Genomic DNA, 21,391 nt, shown 5'->3' on the forward strand with positions numbered 1-21,391 from the left:
AATATGAAAACATTTATATCACACTTATATATCATTGTGGATAGGAAGAGTCTTTTTTTCAGTTTTAAAAGTAATTAATTTTTCATAATTTACTCACTGATATGAAATCAATTTAAGTGCATTAAGAATTTAGTGACAAACCAGCCGATAGATTTATTTTTGGTCGCGTTATGTTCGATGGTTATGGAAAAACTTGATCCTACTTGAGTTGCATTTTATAGAAAAGACTTCATACAAACCCAGCAGTACTTATGAATTTATTAGATCATAAATGCGAGATACAAATGTCTGAATGGTCAGAACACACGTACTCTTGACATTTTAAAGAATATATACATTTATAAGTGACTGAAGGCAGATTTAGACTTCGATTAAGTTTTATTTCATAAATAAAAAGAGGGAAATAAAAGACTGAATTCCACCATTTCTGCATTCACGTCAATAACTGAATTATCTACATATCGAAAGCACTCTGAACTTCCTTCTTGGCGTAATGTTAACGACAAATTGCACTTGGTTGAAATTTTTTGCATTAATAAGAAAGTCAGGACCTGAGTCGGGTACACTGGAATTTAAAAAGTTAACTGCACGAAACATTTTCATGTCCATGAAAATATTAGCATTAAAACAGTAGTTTCAAGAACTAAAATTCAGGTAATGCATCACGTGATTATTTAACTGACGATTAAAATATCTGACACATAACTATATGCGATATATTGCTCAATAAATCAAAACTTAAAACGCGAGATAGTTGATCTCTCAAAAATTTGCTATGAAAGTAGAAAATTAAGACTGCGTAAATTTTTATTAAAAAGAATTAAGAAATGTAGGACCAAATCCAATATTTACATCTTTGGTTGTATTCATGATTGAAAAAGTTTGCAACAGTCAGAAATGAATACATTAAACGTCAATAATACAAGTCATCGTAAGTCGGCGGATTGGGACACTACACTAATATGGACCAATGCAGTCATTCTTTTAGGTACAGAATATAAAAGTTCTTCCTAAACCACAACTTAAAGTAGCATCTTCGTCACGACAGGTTTGCACAAATACTCTGCTTCCTTCAGTAGAAAAAAACTGGAGTCCAGTGTGGGCGATGCTCCTGGTTGGCACTTATGCATCTGTGTTCAAAGTCTTGTCTGTACCGAAGCTCTTGGCACTTCTATCATTTTTCCATCCAGTTTATCTTGACCGCGTCCAGAACGCCGACGACTCTTTCGCATGGAGAGCTTGTATGTGCGAGCCATGATGTAGGGATCGATAAAAACCTTTAAAAAAAATTAGAACAATCAAACAAACAGTTTTAGAAATATTATTGAGAAAATATATGTGCATGATTGATCGATTTATAATACTATAGCATTCCTAAATTATTAATCGCTGTTGCAATGTCTCATTATAAATAATTTTCACTCAACGCCCTCTCAATATCGGAAACTTAAGTTTGTTCACCCTCAATCTTGTTTCCTAACGGGGTGAGGCGGAAACGATTGTGAAACTGGGTACTGAGCTGATGGTAGAAAACTTAAGCATTCTCCATTCAGCGAGAATTAAGGCACGTGGCCATCACACATTACTCTGACATTAGGAGTTTAGTACTTGGTTCATCTTCAACAGTTCTTAATGTCACTAGGTTATTTATGACTCAAATAGCCTACCTAGTACTCGTATTTGAATTACAAATATCATACTTGGTGATTGTTAAATGCTAAATGAAACACTTGGCGATGCCTGAATGAATCTTTATTTTTAAAAAACCAGTGACAGGTTCTTAATGTCCAGTTCATGAGACTACTATTCGGTGGAATTTAAAATACAACTTACGCCCAATGGCGTGCTTTGGACAACAAGAAATATATTGCAGGGGGAAATGTTAACTATTGTAGTGTGCAACTCAGTCATTAATTAACAACTCATAACAGTATATCCTCTAAATGGATAGAAAGATTTTAAGTTCGAAATGGAATAAATTATTCTATCACTACAATGATGAATAATTTACGTTATAGGCGATTTTTTTGAATTTATTATTTGTCAGAGAACGTGATGCTTCCAGCGGTAGGAGGGGGCTCATTGTAGCTATAAACCGTTACTTTATTAAGACAGATATATTTGGCTAAGTTAACCATCTAGTATCATTAATTTTATATATTTTTTTTAATATTTTTATATAGTGCGGAAACTCTGCTGTATAAACTAAACGTGAAACCACATCAAGCTTCCAAGGTAAGTGGAGAAGATGACCACACTGTTGGATGAATTTCATTTTCTAGTTAAAGACAATCACCACACATTCACAGCTGAGGCAAAATTTAAACCCGTAGTCTGTTGGTTGGAGAGCAGATGCGCTAATCACTCTGCCAAACTAGACAGGGAATTTGCTCTCAATTGACTCAAGATAACAGTAGGATACTCCATTAACCTTCTTCGGTATACTGATCATTTCTCATGTCGCATTAGATGGCACAGTTAAAAAGTGAGAAAAATTACCGTAAAGTTACGATGCATTTCAAATTTGAAATTTCTAATGGAACGAAAAGAAAATAAACAAATCATACGCGTATTAAGTCCTATTAATAATAGGACTATCTTTTCACACTAACAGTATTTTACATTTTAATGTGAATATGTCATAGCCTAAAAGACAAGAATTTCAGGTTTTCTAATTTTCATTGCATCCTTCCTTCTGTTATCTCTAATTACAACAATTCAAATTTACAAAATAATTATTTTAAAATGCTCGCCTGATTCGTTAGAAGAGTGTCGTTAATCTGATGCTTTTTGTAGTACAGGACAATGGATTCCAAGTACGGAAATGTGTAGTCGTTGAAATGGTACAAATCGTTAACCTTAACAATGGAAAGATGGACGATTTTCTTTTCGATGGTCCTGCAGAAAGAATAATCTCTATTAGTGTACAGAATCATCGCTCATTTATCTAAAACACGAAGAAAGGCTTATTAGGAATAACTAAAAAGAAACAGCATTGAGGTAATACAATTTTCTTAAGAATAAAGAACCTTAACGCTGAAGCATATCATCAAGGAGATGTGGTTTTTTCATGGCATTGTTTGCTTCCTGACTTGTCGGTTAGATATCATTAAAGACTTGCTCGTAACAGCCTTTGACCATTACATAAAGCCTGTTGTTTTAACCTCTTGTCAGAGCAGCCACGGAGTTCCTCAATGCCATGAAAGCATCTGCTCAAAAGTGTAAACGTAGCGAAGTGTAATTAAACTTAATGTCAAGATACATCTTCAAAACACCAACCTCCAGACGGAATGTTCGAGCTGCCGAACCTTACGGTGGTTGACTTCAACAATTGGTGTGGCCTCTTATTCATCTGCTACACTAGTTTTCATGGCCACTGTCTCCTTAGAAAAATTTCTTGGAAATACATGCGGCATTAATATTGAAGTTTTCTCCACATTTCTCTACATTTGTTGTCCATTAAATCAAATTAAAATCACGAAATAAGTTCTTTTCATCCTCCCTCTTCCGACGTTCTTTCAAATAAAAAAAGGGGTGTCATAGTTTCTTGCTTCTTCCTTTTGTTCAATCTACAGCATACTATAGACTGAACAAATTTTGCCAGCCTTAGTTGATCGAGTGGATAGCATTTCCCCTATCCAGCTAAGAGCGTTCGAATCTCACTGTTGTAGGGATATTTGTGAAGATATATCGGTTATAGATGTTTCTAGACTTGCTCATTAGATATCTGAAGTGGCTTGGAAAGTACAGTATTTGGTGTTCAGCCATTTATAGACTTCTATCTTATCACTCCTACTATTTAACCGGAGTCTGTAATCCATATACTCACAATCTGTTCTCATAATCTAAATTCGATATAATCTTGGTAACTCTTATTTGTACCCTTTCCACAGCTTCTTTATACCCTTGTAAGTTTGTAACCAATTCAGCATACAGTAGTTCAGGTGTGGTCTTATCAAGGCCTTGTAAAGAAATGCTTCATAATTCTTACATGTCAAAGTTCGCTTCATCATCGCAATTATCCTTTGTGCTATGCAGCTTTTGAACTTCAAATTCCTATCCACCATTATACCAAGATCACTAGCCTCATCATTCCCATGTAGCATAACCCTGCTAATTATAACATGCCGCTGGATATCTCATCATGCCAAAGTGCATAACTTGACGCTTAACATCTCTTACTACCATGAAATTGACAACCATTTTCGTTTGCCCAAATTTCCAGCCTATTTAAATTACTTTGTAAGTGCTGGATATTAGTAGCATTTCTGATCACCCTCCCTATTTTCGCATCATCAGCAAACAATTGAGTATCTCCTGTTAGACCCTTCCTAATGTCGTTAATGTATAGATTGAACAACAATGGCCCAAGGATTGAATCCTGAGGTACATACCTCATGGCACATAAGGCACAAAGAGATCATCTGGAAGAAATCGACAGCAGTCAGTTTCTTCCTGATGCATGCTATGAACCACCAGTTCGTCTTTACTCCTGTTGTTCCAGCCAGCCAGTCTTTCTTTCCTTTTCTGTCCTTCTGTGCTGAGTTAATTTAGGCCTTTCCTCCCAGAAGGATGGAAAGGCCTAAATTAACTCATAAAGGGATCCATGTCAAAGCCACTCGAGAAATCTCTGCTACCTACTCTCAGCACGTGTCCAATCCATTTCAATCTCTGCGTTTTATTATTATTTCATCGGTGATGTTTTTTTGCCCCGTCAGCCTATGTACGTCATCGTTTTTAATACGTTGGTGCCAAAATATTTAATTATTTCGCGCAGATATTTGATTTGGAAACTAATTAGTGATAGTCACGGGTTAGCTATCTCCGATTGGCTAACGGTGGAGATTGAACTGCCCACTCAGTCTCCAAAAGCTAGATAGGGTTAAAAAGGCCTCGCCTACTCCCTATATACGAGAATAAAAAGGAGTTTGATTATTTTTATTTTATTACTAATTTATCTTGTTTTTGGTCAGCTTCCATTTCTCTGATCCATAAAACACAGCCCTAACATTGCTATTGAAGATCTTGATTTTATTATGGTGCTTTAAAGATTGCACTTAATTTATTTTCTGAAAGCAGTATTAGCTTTAGTCAGTCTTTGCATTATATCCTTGTCAATTCCACCTTTACGTTTGCTTCCCAGTATGTAAAATTCTCAACTTCTGTAGTATGCTGATCGATTTTGATCTCTTTGTGGCATTCGCCGTTTATTTTAAGTACTTTTCTTTTAGTCATATTTATTTCAAGACCAACCGTTTCAGTAAAATCTAGATCTAACTGACATAATGCCATTTAATTCTTCTTCTTGCACTTTTAACTTCTCATAATGCAATCAATGACTGTATTAATCCTCAGACCATGTCGATGGGACTTTTCTAGTCCAGCCGAAAACTATTGGTTGTAATATCTTTTAGGATGGGACAGGTAGCGCCATCTATGATAGTGGGGGGGGGGTTAGTCCGTTAGTTTCGGTTTGTCCTTTGAGATGTAAAGAGACCTCAAAGTTGCTTAAGAATTAAAAATGTCCCACCGACATGAGCAACGGGTGTCAAATGAAATATTTAGTTTGTGACCTTTTTCATGGAGCTTGCTTATAACGGACGATATTTTGAATATTTTTATTAAATAAATCATGTAAATAAAAAAAGCATGCAATTATGCCTTTTTTTTACCTTTTTACGATTGCTGTAAAATTAGCAACTTTCAATTACAAAAATAATTATGATCATTTAAAGATACGATTTTTCACAAATTTTGCGTTCATATACACATGTAACCTACAAAACTAAAAACAAACAAACAAGGTTTTTGGTCTATTACAAGCGGAGATATGAATTTTTAAAATGTTTCAGTCTCTTTCGCGCTTTTCCGACGCATATTTGTTTAAACAATTATTTAAATAACTTTTTGCTATTATTTTGCTAATGTTTTGAAACGTATTAAAAATGTGCTCTGTGAACGCCAGCCTTAATTATTCAATAAAACATCATTTAATAAGCCCCGGACACAAGTCACACGAACATGGTTTACGTTCATCTGATCACAACTTAGTGACAGCCAAATTTAAAAGAAACTGCATAGGATTGAAGATATAAATCCGAACGAAAAAGGTAAAATATGACATGTTTAAATTAAAATTGAATGAAATTAAGAAAATCTTATCTATTATGAAAAAAAAAAAAAACAACATTTTTGAAAATGAGAAACTAGAAGGCGAGGAAGTAGAAATGCCAGAAGACATAATTGAAATGCAATGAAAAAAAAATTAAATAATATATAATGAGGTTGAAAGGGACTGTTTGGGTGCTAAAAAGGAGAAAAAGAACAACAACTGGTTATCAGACAAGACATGAAGCATAGACGAAAGGTACAAAGTTAGTGTTTGAAAGTGCTAAATCCTAGAGAGGTACACCACTGGTCACTTTCAATCTGGCAGATTCACATCCACTCTACACCACTTTGATATCTGTCTGTCAACCATTCACTTTTCCAAGTCAAGAGTATATTCCAATTCCATATTCTCCAGTTGCAACATCTTTTTATGTGGTATCCTATCAAATGCCTTAGCAAAATCCAACATTATCAATGTGATCGATTCCCTTTATCCAACTCGCTCGTAACATTGTTATAAAATATGAGCAAATTGCTAAAATATTATCTTCCTTTAATAAACCCATGATGTTCCTTGTAGTGTATAAGCTTGTCCATGTACCCATTTTTGTATGCGAGTTCTTACCAGCTTCTCTAAAATCTTCGCAACCACACCAGAGATACTGATAGGTTGATAATTAGACATATCTGGTTTCTCGCCACCCTGGTACATCGGAACCATCATTCATTCTTCCATTCCACAGCTGAGACTCAAGTTATATAAACATGTGAAAGGCCTAACCAATTCGGCTGAACATTTCTTTAGCATACCTGTTGATATTCCAACGGTCCCTATTCGTATCTATCCCAATGGCTTTAACAGGCCTTTAAGGCCCACAACCTTCCAAGCATGCTTGGATTTCGTAACCGAAATACGAGGATAGAATGGTCACTCCTATGCCTCAAGGTATTCTTGGCTGTATCCCTGTGAGTTCACGGGGCCGGTTTGCAGGATGAAAAACACCAGATAAACTGGTGGAAAAAACCCTACTGCCCGCGCCCAAGAACGGCTAACTTGGCTATGGCTGAGGAAGATCCTTCAGCTCCTCACGTCTCCGACGGGAATCGAACCTAGGACACTCCTTCCCCAGGCATATGGTTGCGAAGCGCAAAGCCACTAGGCTAACCGCACAGACCATCTGTCCCTATTGCCAAATTATTATCCAGGTTATGCATCAGCTCTTCAACCTCATTCATCTCTAACTGCTCATCTTTTGAATGCTAGAAGGATAAGAGTTTCCTATGAAATCCTGCGTTTTAATCACAATGCTTTTTTGGCATCTTTTCAAAGCCGAGCAGGGAGAAACCTTTTCTGTATGAGTCAATCCCCAAAATGTCCGGCTACTAAATACTGCCTGGGAACTTGCAGTGCAACTAGATGATATTCTCATTGTCAAGCTATTGTATTCCTTTCTGCATTACAAATTATCTAAGAATACCTCTTCGTTTCTGTTAGTTTGCTAATCATCATCAATATACTATTCATTTTTTTTTAAATTCTTTACTATTTTTGCATTTGATTGCCATTGTACCGGTCTATTTTAAGCAGTTTCAAGTTACATGAAAAGAGGACGCGATGCATCTAGTGACTTGAAATTTATTTACTGTCGTTAACAAAATTTCTGTGATTTCAGAGGAAAATTTCTCAAGGTTGTAGGGAGCAGTAGAAACATTACAGTTTGAAATAAGCTTTTTTTTTTGTAATTCATATATAAAAAGTAACTCGTTATGGCCTCTAGGAAAAACGTTTTCTTGAAAATATCCTTGTGATGATCACATCAATTGCACTACGGCATATAAAGAGGGGGGGGGAAGCATTTTTCACTAACAAAATTCTTATTTTGGAATTCCTGATAGAAAATAGAAATTCTTATATTTAGTTGGCACATTCATGCACTTAGTTAATTTTTATTCTAATTAACTAAAATTAACGGATTAATCTGTATTAGATTAATCGTTTGATTCACGTGATTTAGAAATATTACTTATTTATTACCAATATTTTTTCATTTGCAGTGTTACCTTGTATTTAACAGAGGTTAATCAGCATGGCCAGAATGACGATAGGTGTCACTAAATTACCTTTAAAACATCAAATGAAAGATTGGGTTTACTACTGGCAGCTGTGGCATTAATTTTATACCTTTTTTTTTTTTTTATTCCAACAATATTCATGAATAAATAACAGTTCAGTGTGCTTTGCATGTAGTCTATGTAATTTAAGTTATTTTATTATTATTAATTTTATTTATTTATTTTTGGACATTGCTTTGAATCTTTCAATTTGCGTACTTTTAGCCCCACTGAGGACGTGTACACTTTGGAAAACGTTGTGTTAACATGGGATGCTATGCTGTAAGTTTTTGAATTTATGCATGGCCCAATCATCAAAACCATGAGTCTTAGAAAAGACCAACTTTGATCTCTCGTAAATGACTTTCTGTGCTATTACAATATAGCTTTAGTTCATTGATTAAGGTTTTCTAAACTGGATTTTCATTCCCTTTACCACAATAGCCTGAAAGTATGCATGTATTTCGCAAACATAGAAGTCTCGTTATGGCTATTAGTGCCTTAGCGGTATTTCTAACTAGTACAGTTCAAATAAGTGTCATACTAAGCCTACGGTTAATCTAATGAATTTAGTTAAAGTATACGCAAAGAATATGTCAAATTTCTTCTCAGAATAAGTTATTGTTTATGGATTTGAGATAAATATTTTGAACAAGATTTTCAATAAAATTTAATTAATTTAATGTAATGCTCAGTATACATCAGTTCAAAATTACCTGAATGCCAGATACGTCGTATGCTTTCCACTGTCTTTATACACTAAATAAGTTCCAGGACTAGCATTCTCCTCATTTAGAATATCTTCAACTTCCCCACGAGACAAAATCGGAGTATCCAATCTGTAAATAAAATGCAGTGTTTTTATTTACAGAATTTTTTAAAATAAAAACAACTTCGTAAGAGATGTATACATGTCGTAAATGATTTGTTGAAAAGACCAAGACTTGCAATGGACGTAATGCTGCGGTCTTTAACAAATGACTTTCCAGCCAAACGCATGAAATCTCGAATGGATTGATATTTTCAATCCATATTTGTTGCTGTTTAATATCTATTAGCAAACATTAAAAATTTAAGTCATCAACCTCCTGAATTTCTCAACATCATTCCCTGTTATCCTGTCTCATATGGAGGTGGAGGCTTTTCCTCTCTGAAACGCCAGTTATTCGTCCTCAGAGCAGGCTACCCTGTCTCATGAAGTTATTTACAGGCATATACACCAACCCCTTAGTGGATGCAGCAGAAGATTAGCGTACTGGATGCATTAATACATCGTACTTGTAATTAGGGAACATCCTAAAGGGCGGATGGGTTGACCTTTTGGAGTGAAGACTCATCGAGTTGTAATTATGATAATCGCATCATGGAAAGTGTGCTCAGCCAGCAACACCAATCATACTGAAGCCTTACTCATTCACGCACTTAGCATTCACAACACATTCCACTCACCACGTAAAATAGAAGTTCGCTATTGCTCTCCACTCTTGTACAATATCAAGAGTGGACCCTGGTCCTTTTTTCCTTTCCGCCATTTGAAAATATTATTCATTCGGTAACTATCTCTTCACAGCCACTTGTCAATAATATCACTTCGTCTCTATCTAAACTACACTTCACGGGATCATTTCGAACATTGAGTACTGCTTGCTTTTGCACATTACGCATGTAGTTTTATGCGCTGAAAGCTGTAAATGATTTACTGATAGATTAAAGGATTATGCGCTGTTCAAGTTGTAACAGTATTTATGGCTGGACCAGGTATACATAATAAAGATCACCTGAAATGGAAACTATTACAAATCAATGCTATTCTCTGTATTTATTGCAATAACATACAGGCATATTAAATGTTGTTGTTTTTTATATTCCCAAAGATCGTTTACACTTGATGTTGATACTGTGACTTTGTAAAGTTCATTTTGGCTGGTTTAACTCTTCTTTAAAAAAAAAAAAAAAAAGCGACTATTCTTTCCATCAAGAAATTCTACAGCTTCATTACACATGTATAACATTAAATCAGCTATTAGATACAAGTTCACTTCTAGCCGCTAGAAACCCTCCGATCAACATAGGCACTTTGCGATACAGTTTATAATGTAGAGTGTTTATGTTATAGGAAAGTCACTTGCTTGAAAATTGCTATGCGTCATACTAATAAGTATTAATAAATACATCCCATACTTAAAAGTCACTAAAATTCCCTCCATCTGAAAGAGAATTACTTTATACTTTCACAATGGTTCGATAAATGTATCCATGCTAACGGCTGGATTTAAATTAATGTTTAGATCTGAGAAATAAAAACTGTAAAAGCGCTTTAGCATACACAGAATTATGCGTTCAAATAGACAATGACGGTAAAACCAATTTAATTGCTTAATTATTGGTGGGAGACAAAAAAGGGATCCCCATATATGATATCGGCTCCTTTATGAATCCTTGATCAACAGGAGGAAAAACACGACCTCTTTCATTTAAAGAATTGACAGCGATACTTCAAGTGTTAATCCCCTTAAATGAATGCCATTAGTATATTATCTAAAGCCTAGATCCATTTAAAAATCGGCATATTACAGTAAGTTTTGAACCCACTGTCGACTGCAAAACTGGAGACGCTATATCCACTCGATCACAAATAATTATTAGACAGCACCTAAAGGAAGTTCCCGGACTCATGGTTGAAGGCCACTGTACACCATACTAATATCTTGCTAAGTAATTGTTAATTGTGTGTTCTCTTGCTCGTTTTATGGGAAAATCCCATCACTTCAATTAAAAAGAGCGAAGAAAACATTTGACGAGATCGACAGTTATAGCTAGCCATTTTAATTGTAATATGGTTTATTACAAAGCCGCACCCCAATATTTAAAATTGTTTGCATAGAGTTACCTACACTGGTTATGACGTTTCTGAAAACTATGTGTTTTCGAGTTAGTCACGTTTACGTTGGGTTTTACCACTGTTATCTGGATGGATTGCCATCTAAACAGTTTCTGGTTACATGTTTGTATATTAAAAGACCTGTTCAAGTGATTTGTTTACAGATCATTGATATCATGGATAGTCTTTAGTTAACACAAATATAAGTTATCCCTCAAAATATAGTAGTATTCACAATACAAGAACTGAAAGCGAGATTTTAGTTCTTGTATTTGATTTCTTCACGTAAATATGTGGAATTATTCAAATTAGTATTTTGTTAACTGAAAATGAAATACTTGAGCCACGATAACAAAAGAAATTTTTATTTTTAAGCAATGCATTGAAAACTCACTGCCTACACACACTTTTGCTATTCATGATTCACAAAACAAAGTTTTCAATTCTCAGTATTTCTTTGCTGACATCACACAAAACCACTTCTTGCTTACCTCACACTCGATTTGCAAACAAAGAAACTTAACTATTTGCCATCACCTGCATATTTCAAGAATGACTAGAGAACCTTTTATCCGAAAATTATTTCCTTGAAGTGACAGGTCGACGATATTTTTCCTCTGGTTTCTCGAACCACTTGAGTTAACTTAGTTTAAAGTCATTTTTGAAATGTAATCAAACATTCAGTGGATGCCAAGGGGGAAATTAACTTCATTAATCTGCTTAAGATTCAGTTAAGCTAACTGGTGAAGCATGAAAATCTTCAAAAGCAGGATGTTTTGATTTAAAGAGGCAGCCTTAACATAAAACTTAAACAGAATGGCAAACCATAAGACTAGGAAATAACGCTGAAAAAAAAAAGGTGCCTGTGTAAGATTACAGGGTAACTGACACTCATTTCACCAACTCAGCACGCGACATCTCAATTATCTCTCAGTGGAATGTTGTATGGAATTATGATGAAATTATGGAATGGCAATCTTTATCATTCCACTGCTGCATTCCTTTAAAACAAAGGCCCTAAATACGCGCTAGGCGACTAAAATTAAGACACACAAGAACATATTCACGAGGCATTGAGCTTATTTTCTGATAACTTGATTTCCGAACTACTAAAAACTTCTGAAAAAGCAAAAGATATGAGGGCGAGGGGATCCTCCATATTCCGAAGTCGCTACTTTACCTAAAGCAATTATCTGCACACATCACACCAGCTGCGTAGGTAAGTTTTTGGCTCTCTTGGAGAATTCTCAGTATTTGCTGTCTTTTGAAATTGTATTGAATTCTAAAAGGAATTATTTTCTAGAAATTAACCTACAGGTCCTAAAAACTAGCATAAAATTCCTTCCTCCAACTTTCGTTGAATCCATCCAATGGTACTAATGTACAATTGATTGTACAGTCTTTCCTATACAAGATTACTCTTTCTGTCTTCCACGAAGTGAATATACTGTAGTGTTTATGGCGGGTCAAATTACCAAATATTTCAATGAAACCTAAATTAAAATCACAAGCCAGTTCCTTTCACGTGATTTCGTTGGCATGCCAAATACATCAGATTCCATTTTATTCGAAATTTATTCCAACGAGGCCTGCAGATACAGTCGATTTCACATTAACATCGATGAAAGAGGAAATCCAAGGCTAAACAGCAAAAAATATTAATTTTTAAAAGACAAATTATAGACATCCAGAATAGATACATTACAACGCTCCTTCTGAGCTAGTAGAATTTGGGATTATCAGTAACTTGACATCCAAAAATATTGCAAATGAAGTACGAGTCACTTATACTGCAGCTTGTGTTACAACCAAGCTTCTTATCCTTCCAAACTTTTTTTCTTCTTTTAATATTCGCACTCAAAATGACTCCTAGCAAAGAGGTTCCTTCTGATGCACCGATAAATACAGTCATGTGAAATATCCCTCCAATGAGTTCAAAAATATTTTTGAAAATGGTTCTTCTATATAAAAGAAAAGCACTTTTTAAATGAATAAATGTCTGAAGTCTGATTAATGCAATTTTTCCAAGTACGTTGCAAAAATGTAAGGATTTTAGTGCCTTGGTCATCTTAAATGATAGGGAAGAATACCAAGAATTTAATGGAAGAATTAAATAAAAGTACACGTCAACAGAAAAGGATTGACGTTAAAGAAAAGTTAGAGGACACGATTTAGCTGAGAAATGGTAAAATTGACGCTCCACGCCGTGTTCGCATTGAAGAGGGAATAATTTCTATTGGAAATATTTTATAGCTTGTTTTATGGCCAGTTCATGTTTATTTTGCTTAACATCCGGGACATGTATTTGTTGGATTGAAGCTAGTTGTGATGGGAATCCTGCAATCTCTGAAGTATCATGAAAGACTAGAGTGCATCACACCAGTTGTGAAAGTTATGCTTACATGTTAGTTTGCAATTGTTTGAATGAACCCGAAAATACCAGAAACAACTTTTTCGATGTATACTCTGGCACTGGGAGCACAAAAGCCGTGGACATTATTATTTCAATTCAGTAATTACAGGCAAGGTTGAAATTCGTGAAAGAATAAAGAAAAATCCTTAATTTTCTGAATTTAACCCTCACTAGATCGATTGACTATATCTACAGTAAACTTGAATTATTAAATAATATGTAGTGTTGGTCGAAATCGTTAATCCAAATTATGTATTAATAAACTTTCCTGAACTCCTATTTCAAAACAGCAAAATCGGTAACTTATCACCGACATCATGCTTAATGCACAGGCCAGTGCTGAATCTTCTAAAACCAATAATTGCCACTCTCAAAATCAGATTTCTGTTCATTACGTTGTAGATACCAAGCATTTTAATACAATAAAGGATAGCTATTGATACAACTTAAAGAGTCTTTCTTTTAAGGTTACACGCCGATCAGCATTCATATTTATAAATTTAGGGACACAAAAACACACGTGTTGAACAGATTATTTTATTAATTACTAGTCAAATAAAACTTTACGTTTCGACCCCTGTATTGAGGTCATCATCGGAAGGATACAAGTGTATAAGGAACCAAGCTACATGATCATGCCCTGTATAGCAGTAAACTAAATCTACGTAGTTAATTCTTTTCCTTAGCCTGACCTCTAGTGATAAAAAAATAATAATAATAACCAAATAAATAAATACAACTACAATAAACTGCTAAAGTCCTCATGTATTAATATTCTTCTGGATTTGTACAGTTCTGATTGTTATAATATAATTTCTTTCAGTTGCTGTTGAATGTTACAAACACTTCACCAGGTTGTCTTCTTGTAGTGGGATTTTTCTATGGCTGGTTTAGGCTGTTATACAGGTTGTAGATGGATCCTCCACATTCTTGAAATTTTTAGGCCATCATTATTGTTGAGATCTGGGTTGTGTTTGAGCATTTCACATGACTCTTTAAATTTTCTCTCAAACCAGGTTTTGGTGCGGTGTAGGGAATTAGTATTTTTCCAATCTTCTGTGGTATGTATTGACATCATAAGGAGCAGCCAATCGCCCACAAACGAAGTTTGGAGCAACCAGCCATCATCGGAGACCACTGCTTGGTTATCAACCAATCAAACCACAATCTCACCCAAGGTGAACTCTCGCTGCTAAAGAAAGGTTTGAATTACGCCATTGCTTCGCGGTCAGTGAACAAACTTGATATCGTGTATCATATCGAGAGAGGTTTAAGATCCCTCCCCACCATCTGGGCTGATAAAATGCGAATGGAAACATCGTGTATACTAAATTCAAACAAAACACTAAGCACCAACTTAAACAAAACAGAAAATCAAGCCCTTAAATACTTAAAAAAAATAACCAAGGCATAATCACGAAAGCAGATAAAAGGCAATGCCACTCTCCTTTTATACCGTACAACATACATTGAAAAAATTAACCATTTGATATCTGACCACAACACCTACCCAATGGTAAACTACAACCCCCACAAAACGTAACAAAAAGAAAACAACTGATTTAATCAAATCTGTCCACACATGGAACGAAGAAACAAAAAAATTACCTCATTATGCCCGTGCGCCCAAAATTTATGGTCTGCCAAAAATACACAAACCAGGCACACCACTACGGCCGATTGTTGAAGGAATTGACAGCCCAAATTATCACTTAGCCAAAAATTAGCGGCCGCACTCAAGGAACTGGTAGGTCAGTCCCCTTCCTACATAAAAAATAAACGACATTTCATTAATAAAATTAAAAACATTACACTCAACGACCAAGATTTATTAGTCAGCTTTGACATAACTTCCCTTTTCACCAATGTCCCAATCAATGACACTATCTTGCTCCTACAGAACATATTCCCACACGATATCACGGCCCTCTTTGTCCACGTACTCCGCTCCGGATATTTCGTGTGGCAAAACAATTTTTACCTTCACAAAGAAGGTACAGATATGGGCTCACCGCTTCCCCCCATAGCTAACTTTTATATGGAAGACTTTGAGCAACGTGCTCTAGAGACAGCATGTCTAAAGCCCAAAATTTGGCTCAGATACGTCGACGATATTTTCGCCATTTGGACCCACGGCCGCGAAGCTCTAAATACATTCCTTAGCCACCTAAACAAATAACACAAAACGTATCCAATTCACCATTGAAATGGAAAAAAACAACTCTCTTCCTTTCCTAGACACTTGTCACACATCTTCCCTCTGGCTGTCTCTCCTTCTCAGTTTACCGCAAACCTACACACACACAGGCCAATACTTACACAAAAATTCTTACCACCATCCAACACAAAAACTAGGTGTCATAAGCACCCTTAAACACAGAGCTCTAACTATTTATTCTAATGAACAGGCTCTAAACCAGGAATACAAGATCATCAACCAAACATTTATAAAAAATGGATACAGTATAAAAACCATTCACAAGATCCTCCATAAATATACCAGTAAGAACAAAAAAGATTTCAGGAATGCTATTGCCATTCCTTATGTTAGAGGCATTTCTGAAAAAATAGACAGAACACTACGCAAATACAACATTACAACCACCGTAAAACCTCCAAATAAGTTAAGATACCTACTCAGTTCTTCTAAAGATCCTCTTCGACACCTAGCCCACCCAGGGGTATACAAAATACAATGCACATGCAACATACCATACATAGGGGAAACAGGGCGAACTATCCCAATCAGACAAGACGAACACAAACGACACATTAAATACCTCCATTTTTGGAAAACCGGCCTTTCTGACCACGCACTCCAAACATACCACAGAATTGATTGGAAAAATAGCAAGTCCCTACACCGCACCAAAACCTGGTTTGAGAGAAAATTTAAAGGGTCATGTGAAATGCTCAAACAACTCAAATCTCAACAAAAATGATGGCCTAACCATTTCAAGAATGTGGAGGACCCATCTACAACCTGTATAACAACCTAAACCAGCCATAGAAAAATCCCACTACAAGAAGACAACCTGGTGAAGTGTTTGTAACATTCAACAGCAACTGAAAGAAATCATATTATAACAATCAGAATTATCCAGAAGAATATTAATACATGAGGACTTTAGCAGTTTATTGTAGTTGTATTTATTTATTTATTATTATTATATTTTATCACTAGAGGTCAGGCTAGGGAAAAGGATTAAGTACGTAGATTTAGTTCACTGGTATACAGGGCATGAGCATGTAGCTTGGTTCCTTATACACTTGTATCCTTCCTTGATGATGACCTCGATACAGGGGTCGAAACGTCAAGTTTATTTTATTAGTAATTAATAAAATACTCTGTTCAACACGTGTTTTTGTGTCCTTAAATTTATAATTATCAACTTAAAGAGTACCAGGTTTACTCTTAATACAGCAGCATTCCGTGTGTATCGCGAGTGCATAGCTTCTCTACCCTTCAATCAGCAAGCTGTGTGGTTCGAATCTCACTAGTCATGGGTTTGTGAATGCCTTCGGGGTGGTAATGAATTTTATTACCGGTGCAACACTATTTTGCTTTTATTGCAGGCCTGAGAAAACGGTTTGTTTAAAGCAGTTTCTAGATTCTTTAACTCAGCCCGCTTACCGTACTCATTACACCTTTTGCGGAGGACACTCAGAAATGTCTTCCTCCTATTGTGCAACAATAGCATGAAGACATTTCCGGCTACAGAAACCTTCAAAATATGCAAAAAACAACAAACATGTTCCTACAGAACGATCTATTAACCTCGAATTTCCAAGATAACGAAATAAAATCACACCAAGTGTTTCGAAAAACCTAGTTTTTCGAGAGTTTATTTAGCTTTTGTTACCCGGTGCTGGGTCGTGACCCATCATTTGGGGAACGCTGCTCTAGAGAATCATTCTAAAAAAATGCAAAAAATTCCAATACTGATTAAGTGAGAACCTTGGAAGTGCAGTCATTTAATCATTTCCTTATACAATTATAAAGTAGGAAAAGCATCCCCCCCAGTAATTTTTCCCCTATTATTATAGATCGCTTGATCATAACTGTCAACTGATGAATCAGTGACAACTTACTACTGGACAAAAGAATAATCAATACAAGGACGAGAGGACAGGTTTCTGTTTATGAACGGGATTTAAGATTTGACAGCAATTTCAATCACTGGTAGAGTATTTTACTGCTAAGTAGTAATTAACTGAAATTATATGCACTTGCGCAATAGTTTAATGTGGACCACCGATATTTATTTCATAAGTTTTAAAATGCCCTTCGTCATGTTATTTCTTTTTGTGGATTAACGAGCTATTAACATGATCTTAGTGTCCAACATTTTAGAAGCTTAAAAAGCCATGGGAGAACCATAAGTGAAATTTATTGGGATTCGATGCAGCATAGACTCAAAACGTAATAAGAAAGGTCGCTAATTTAACTAAAAACATGTTATATTTCATTTGTATCTCTTAAATACGTTTTGAGAGGCTGAATTAAAAACTTATTTGTATAAAAGCGAGTATTTTGAAAGCAAGGTTATTCCTGCGCAGTTTTTACAATCTTTAATGTATCACAGAGGAAATTCTTGGGTTTAATATGAATTCTGAGCTTATCGGGAAATACACTTAATCCTCTCCCTTTGAAACAATTTTGGATTGTTTCAAATCGTTCTGCTAATTTTGATATTAAAAAATTATTGTTCGATTTCAGTCGAAATGATTTGACAAATTTTAGTAAAAAGAATGAAATAATTTCAACAAAAAGTATTGTACAAGTAAAAACGAACCTAGTGTGGTTAACGCAATGCGCATAAAACCGATTTTTTGAAAGATAAGAAGGAATAATTCCAGTTACAAGTGTTCATGCGTTCTTTACGTAGTTGTGTTCACGGCTGATAGGATTATCAAAGTAACTGATCTGATAACAAATGGATATGTATAATAAAGTTCTACCAACCTGGTAAGCCGAGTGGATGGCATGTTCGTTCTACAGCAGACAGAGTGTGGTTTCGATTCACCTTCACCTCCACCTGTAGATGAAATCCTTCGCTGGCCCACGCTCTGGGTGCAGCAGTGGTTACACCACTAACCATGTTCCATAGGAAGTTCTTCCCCTTTGTTTGTGGGAATTCCAACCCATCTCTATAAATAATCGAACATTACCCATGAATTTCATTGCTTCTAGTAATATTTATTTCGTTAAGTCTTGGAAAAAGCAGAAAAATGCTCGCATAAGTTATTTGGTTGTGCAAGTTATTTCTTAATTTGTCTGAATGTTTTACTCGCAAAATATGAAATCGCAATGAAGGGGACCACGATTGAAGAGCAAGACCATGTCTTGCTCTTCAATCAAACGAAACTCACTGTTCGGTAATAGATATATACGGGTCTGGAAAGTTCTGATAAACACCTACAACAAAAATTAATTTTTTTGTCTTCTTATATATCCTAAAAAGAAAAGGAACAAGTTATTACAATTTGATGAAAGGTGTGGGTTAAAGTATTTAAAATATGTTCTTTCTTGCGATTATATCAGTTGCTTTGACATCTGATCGAAGTGTTTATCAGAACTTTCCGGACACCCCACGTGTGGGTGTGTGCGCCCTTTCCTCCCAATAGTAACCCTACGAGGTGGTAATTTATTCCTACATGCTTCATTGCATACAATGCTTATATTACATGTAGCTTACCGGAGTCTGCTTCTGATGCTTGGCAAGAATTCTTTTGTTGTTGATCCGTTTTTTTAATATTTTCCGTTCTTCTTCTTCCCACAAGTGTGTATTAACCAATCGCTGAGTATGTGAAGACAGTATAAACTGACAAATCCAAATTGTGACAGACAGGACGGACGCAAAGTGCATATCCAGAATAATGCCATGTTATACACAAGCCTGGTTTTCTTACTGAATATAAGCATTAAAATTAAAAACACAACATTGATACATTTTTAACGATGTTAAAAAAAAATCTTAGGTAATAGAACCTAATCTTATGATAGGAAAGTGCAGCGTATTAAAATGTTTTCCGTTTGTTTGTTTGGACTAAGAAGAAAGAAATGGAGTGTTATGCTTTGTTTCAAATGTTTTGATTATGTGTACCGTGTGGCATTACTTTAAAAAAAATGTTAAGTTATTGAGGCTTATGTGGTTAAAGTTAACAAATATGCGAAGACGACATCTTTAGGAGTGAAGATTATTACTCTGTGAAGTGCCAATTACTTTAAAATCGAGATATCTAGAAAATTTAGGTTTAAACGTTGAAAAGCAAATGGCATGAAGGCATGGTGGTGGTCGGGTGGAAGATCGAAGTGTATGACAAAGGACCAGGAGGGCTCAAAAACGTGACACCTTAAGATTAATTGTTTGCATTCATAATTCATTATCAATGGTCTATTTTTTATCTTCTCTGCACAAGGTGTCTTCAGTAAAAATTACTATACTGTGAACCTGAACGACGGATTAATATTACGAAATGAATAACACTTATATTTACCTTATTTTCTCTAAACCTAATATCTTGAACAATGGGAGAGATCGTGGTGATCCCTTAGTCTTTCTTAAAAGTTAATTTGTAATCGTAGTAACAAAATCTTCTAACGATATGTATTTGGTAAAAGCCGAATTGTGTAAATGAAAACCAAAAAGGGAAACAATGAATTGCAACACGGTTTAGAAACCTATCCACATTACCGGGAGGAAGGAGTTATAGCTAAATAATCCGGGAGTCTGACTCAAGAGACCAAAATATGGAACTACAAGCCTCTAGTAATTAAGGTAGTAGTCGCAACACCTGAAGATGGTGTTCACTGTCGCCGAAGACATTTACGAAAACATCCATTTTTGCGATTTTAACCCTACTGCCTATTTTGGAAGAAAATGGACTAGACTATGGTATATCAGAGATGGAAACAGCTCTAAGAAGACTAAAGAGACGGTTGGAAGACGAGATGGCTGGAATTCAGTGGCATAGCAAAGCTCAAAACAGAATAGAATTCAGGAAGGCCTTCGTTCATCAGTGGACAGAAAATGATGCTTACCTATTTTCAAGGGTGGAAAGCGTTATTCCTTAAGGATAAACCAACATCATTAAGGATACCATGACAATATAGCATAATTAAGTTTCTTACTACTCAGCAAACAAGGTAACATTTACAATATTCTTTTGATCTGAGACCTTAACGGAGTTATGGGCTCATCAAGGGAGGCTATGCACCCTTACCAGCTGTCATACCTTCTTTTAAACTCATCCACACTAGATACCACTTCAACAGGCAAGCTTTTCCAATCACTCACTGCTGTGAGAGAGAAGAATGTAGTTGCCACCCTTCGTAACTGCAAACAAACTCAACTTCGGCGGTTTTCCCTTCGTCCACTCAATTTATGGCTAATATCTTTCCTATTGAGGAAATGATGAGGACTGAACTCTAGTTTGTCCAAATCTCTTTGTATTTCAGCAATCTCTATTCTTAGTTATCGTTCCGTACTGGCATTGAGAGTTAAGTGGTGAAAAAAAAAACAGTTACATCATTAAATTTATGTTCTTGGTGCTATAATTAAATCAACGCTGATATGGCTCCGTCTTTCCCATTCTGCTTGATAAAGTTCAACGGTTCAATGAATTCTTTATTCCTACGGGCTTTCTCTGCTACCCACTTAACGTTAAGGTAACTTACGTCACCTACGATGATTATTCGCTTAGTACATCAGGAGAATGAGGGGATGCATTTCACCTTCTCCCTATCTACTGGACTCCTCAAGGCTTTAGTGAGCATGGGAGTAGCAAACCGAGGTACCTGATGCTCGACCACGCCTTACTTTATGCAATATACATCTGTTATATTATGTGTAGACTACCTTTCTTTCTCT

At 35.6% G+C, this 21,391-nt stretch overlaps 1 protein-coding gene across 1 annotated transcript in view; it reads right to left on the reverse strand.

The window, feature by feature from the left end:
• Nucleotides 1–334: 334 nt before the first annotated feature.
• LOC150092588 (uncharacterized) overlaps nucleotides 335–21,391 on the reverse strand; it is a 74,770-nt gene continuing 53,713 nt past the window's right edge. The window contains exons 2-4 of the mRNA XM_090414730.1: nucleotides 8,940–9,062; nucleotides 2,754–2,898; nucleotides 335–1,277 (exon numbers count right to left, since the gene is read on the reverse strand). Coding sequence (XP_090270856.1) covers nucleotides 1,137–1,277; nucleotides 2,754–2,898; nucleotides 8,940–9,062 — 409 coding nt within the window. The 3' untranslated portion in view covers nucleotides 335–1,136. The remainder of the gene's footprint in view (nucleotides 1,278–2,753; nucleotides 2,899–8,939; nucleotides 9,063–21,391) is intronic.

The sequence above is a fragment of the Typopeltis vanoorti genome, chromosome 25 (genome assembly GCF_054136105.1).
Source record: "Typopeltis vanoorti isolate ZY-2024b chromosome 25, IOZ_Tvanoo_1.0, whole genome shotgun sequence".
NCBI lineage: Eukaryota > Metazoa > Arthropoda > Arachnida > Uropygi > Thelyphonidae > Typopeltis > Typopeltis vanoorti.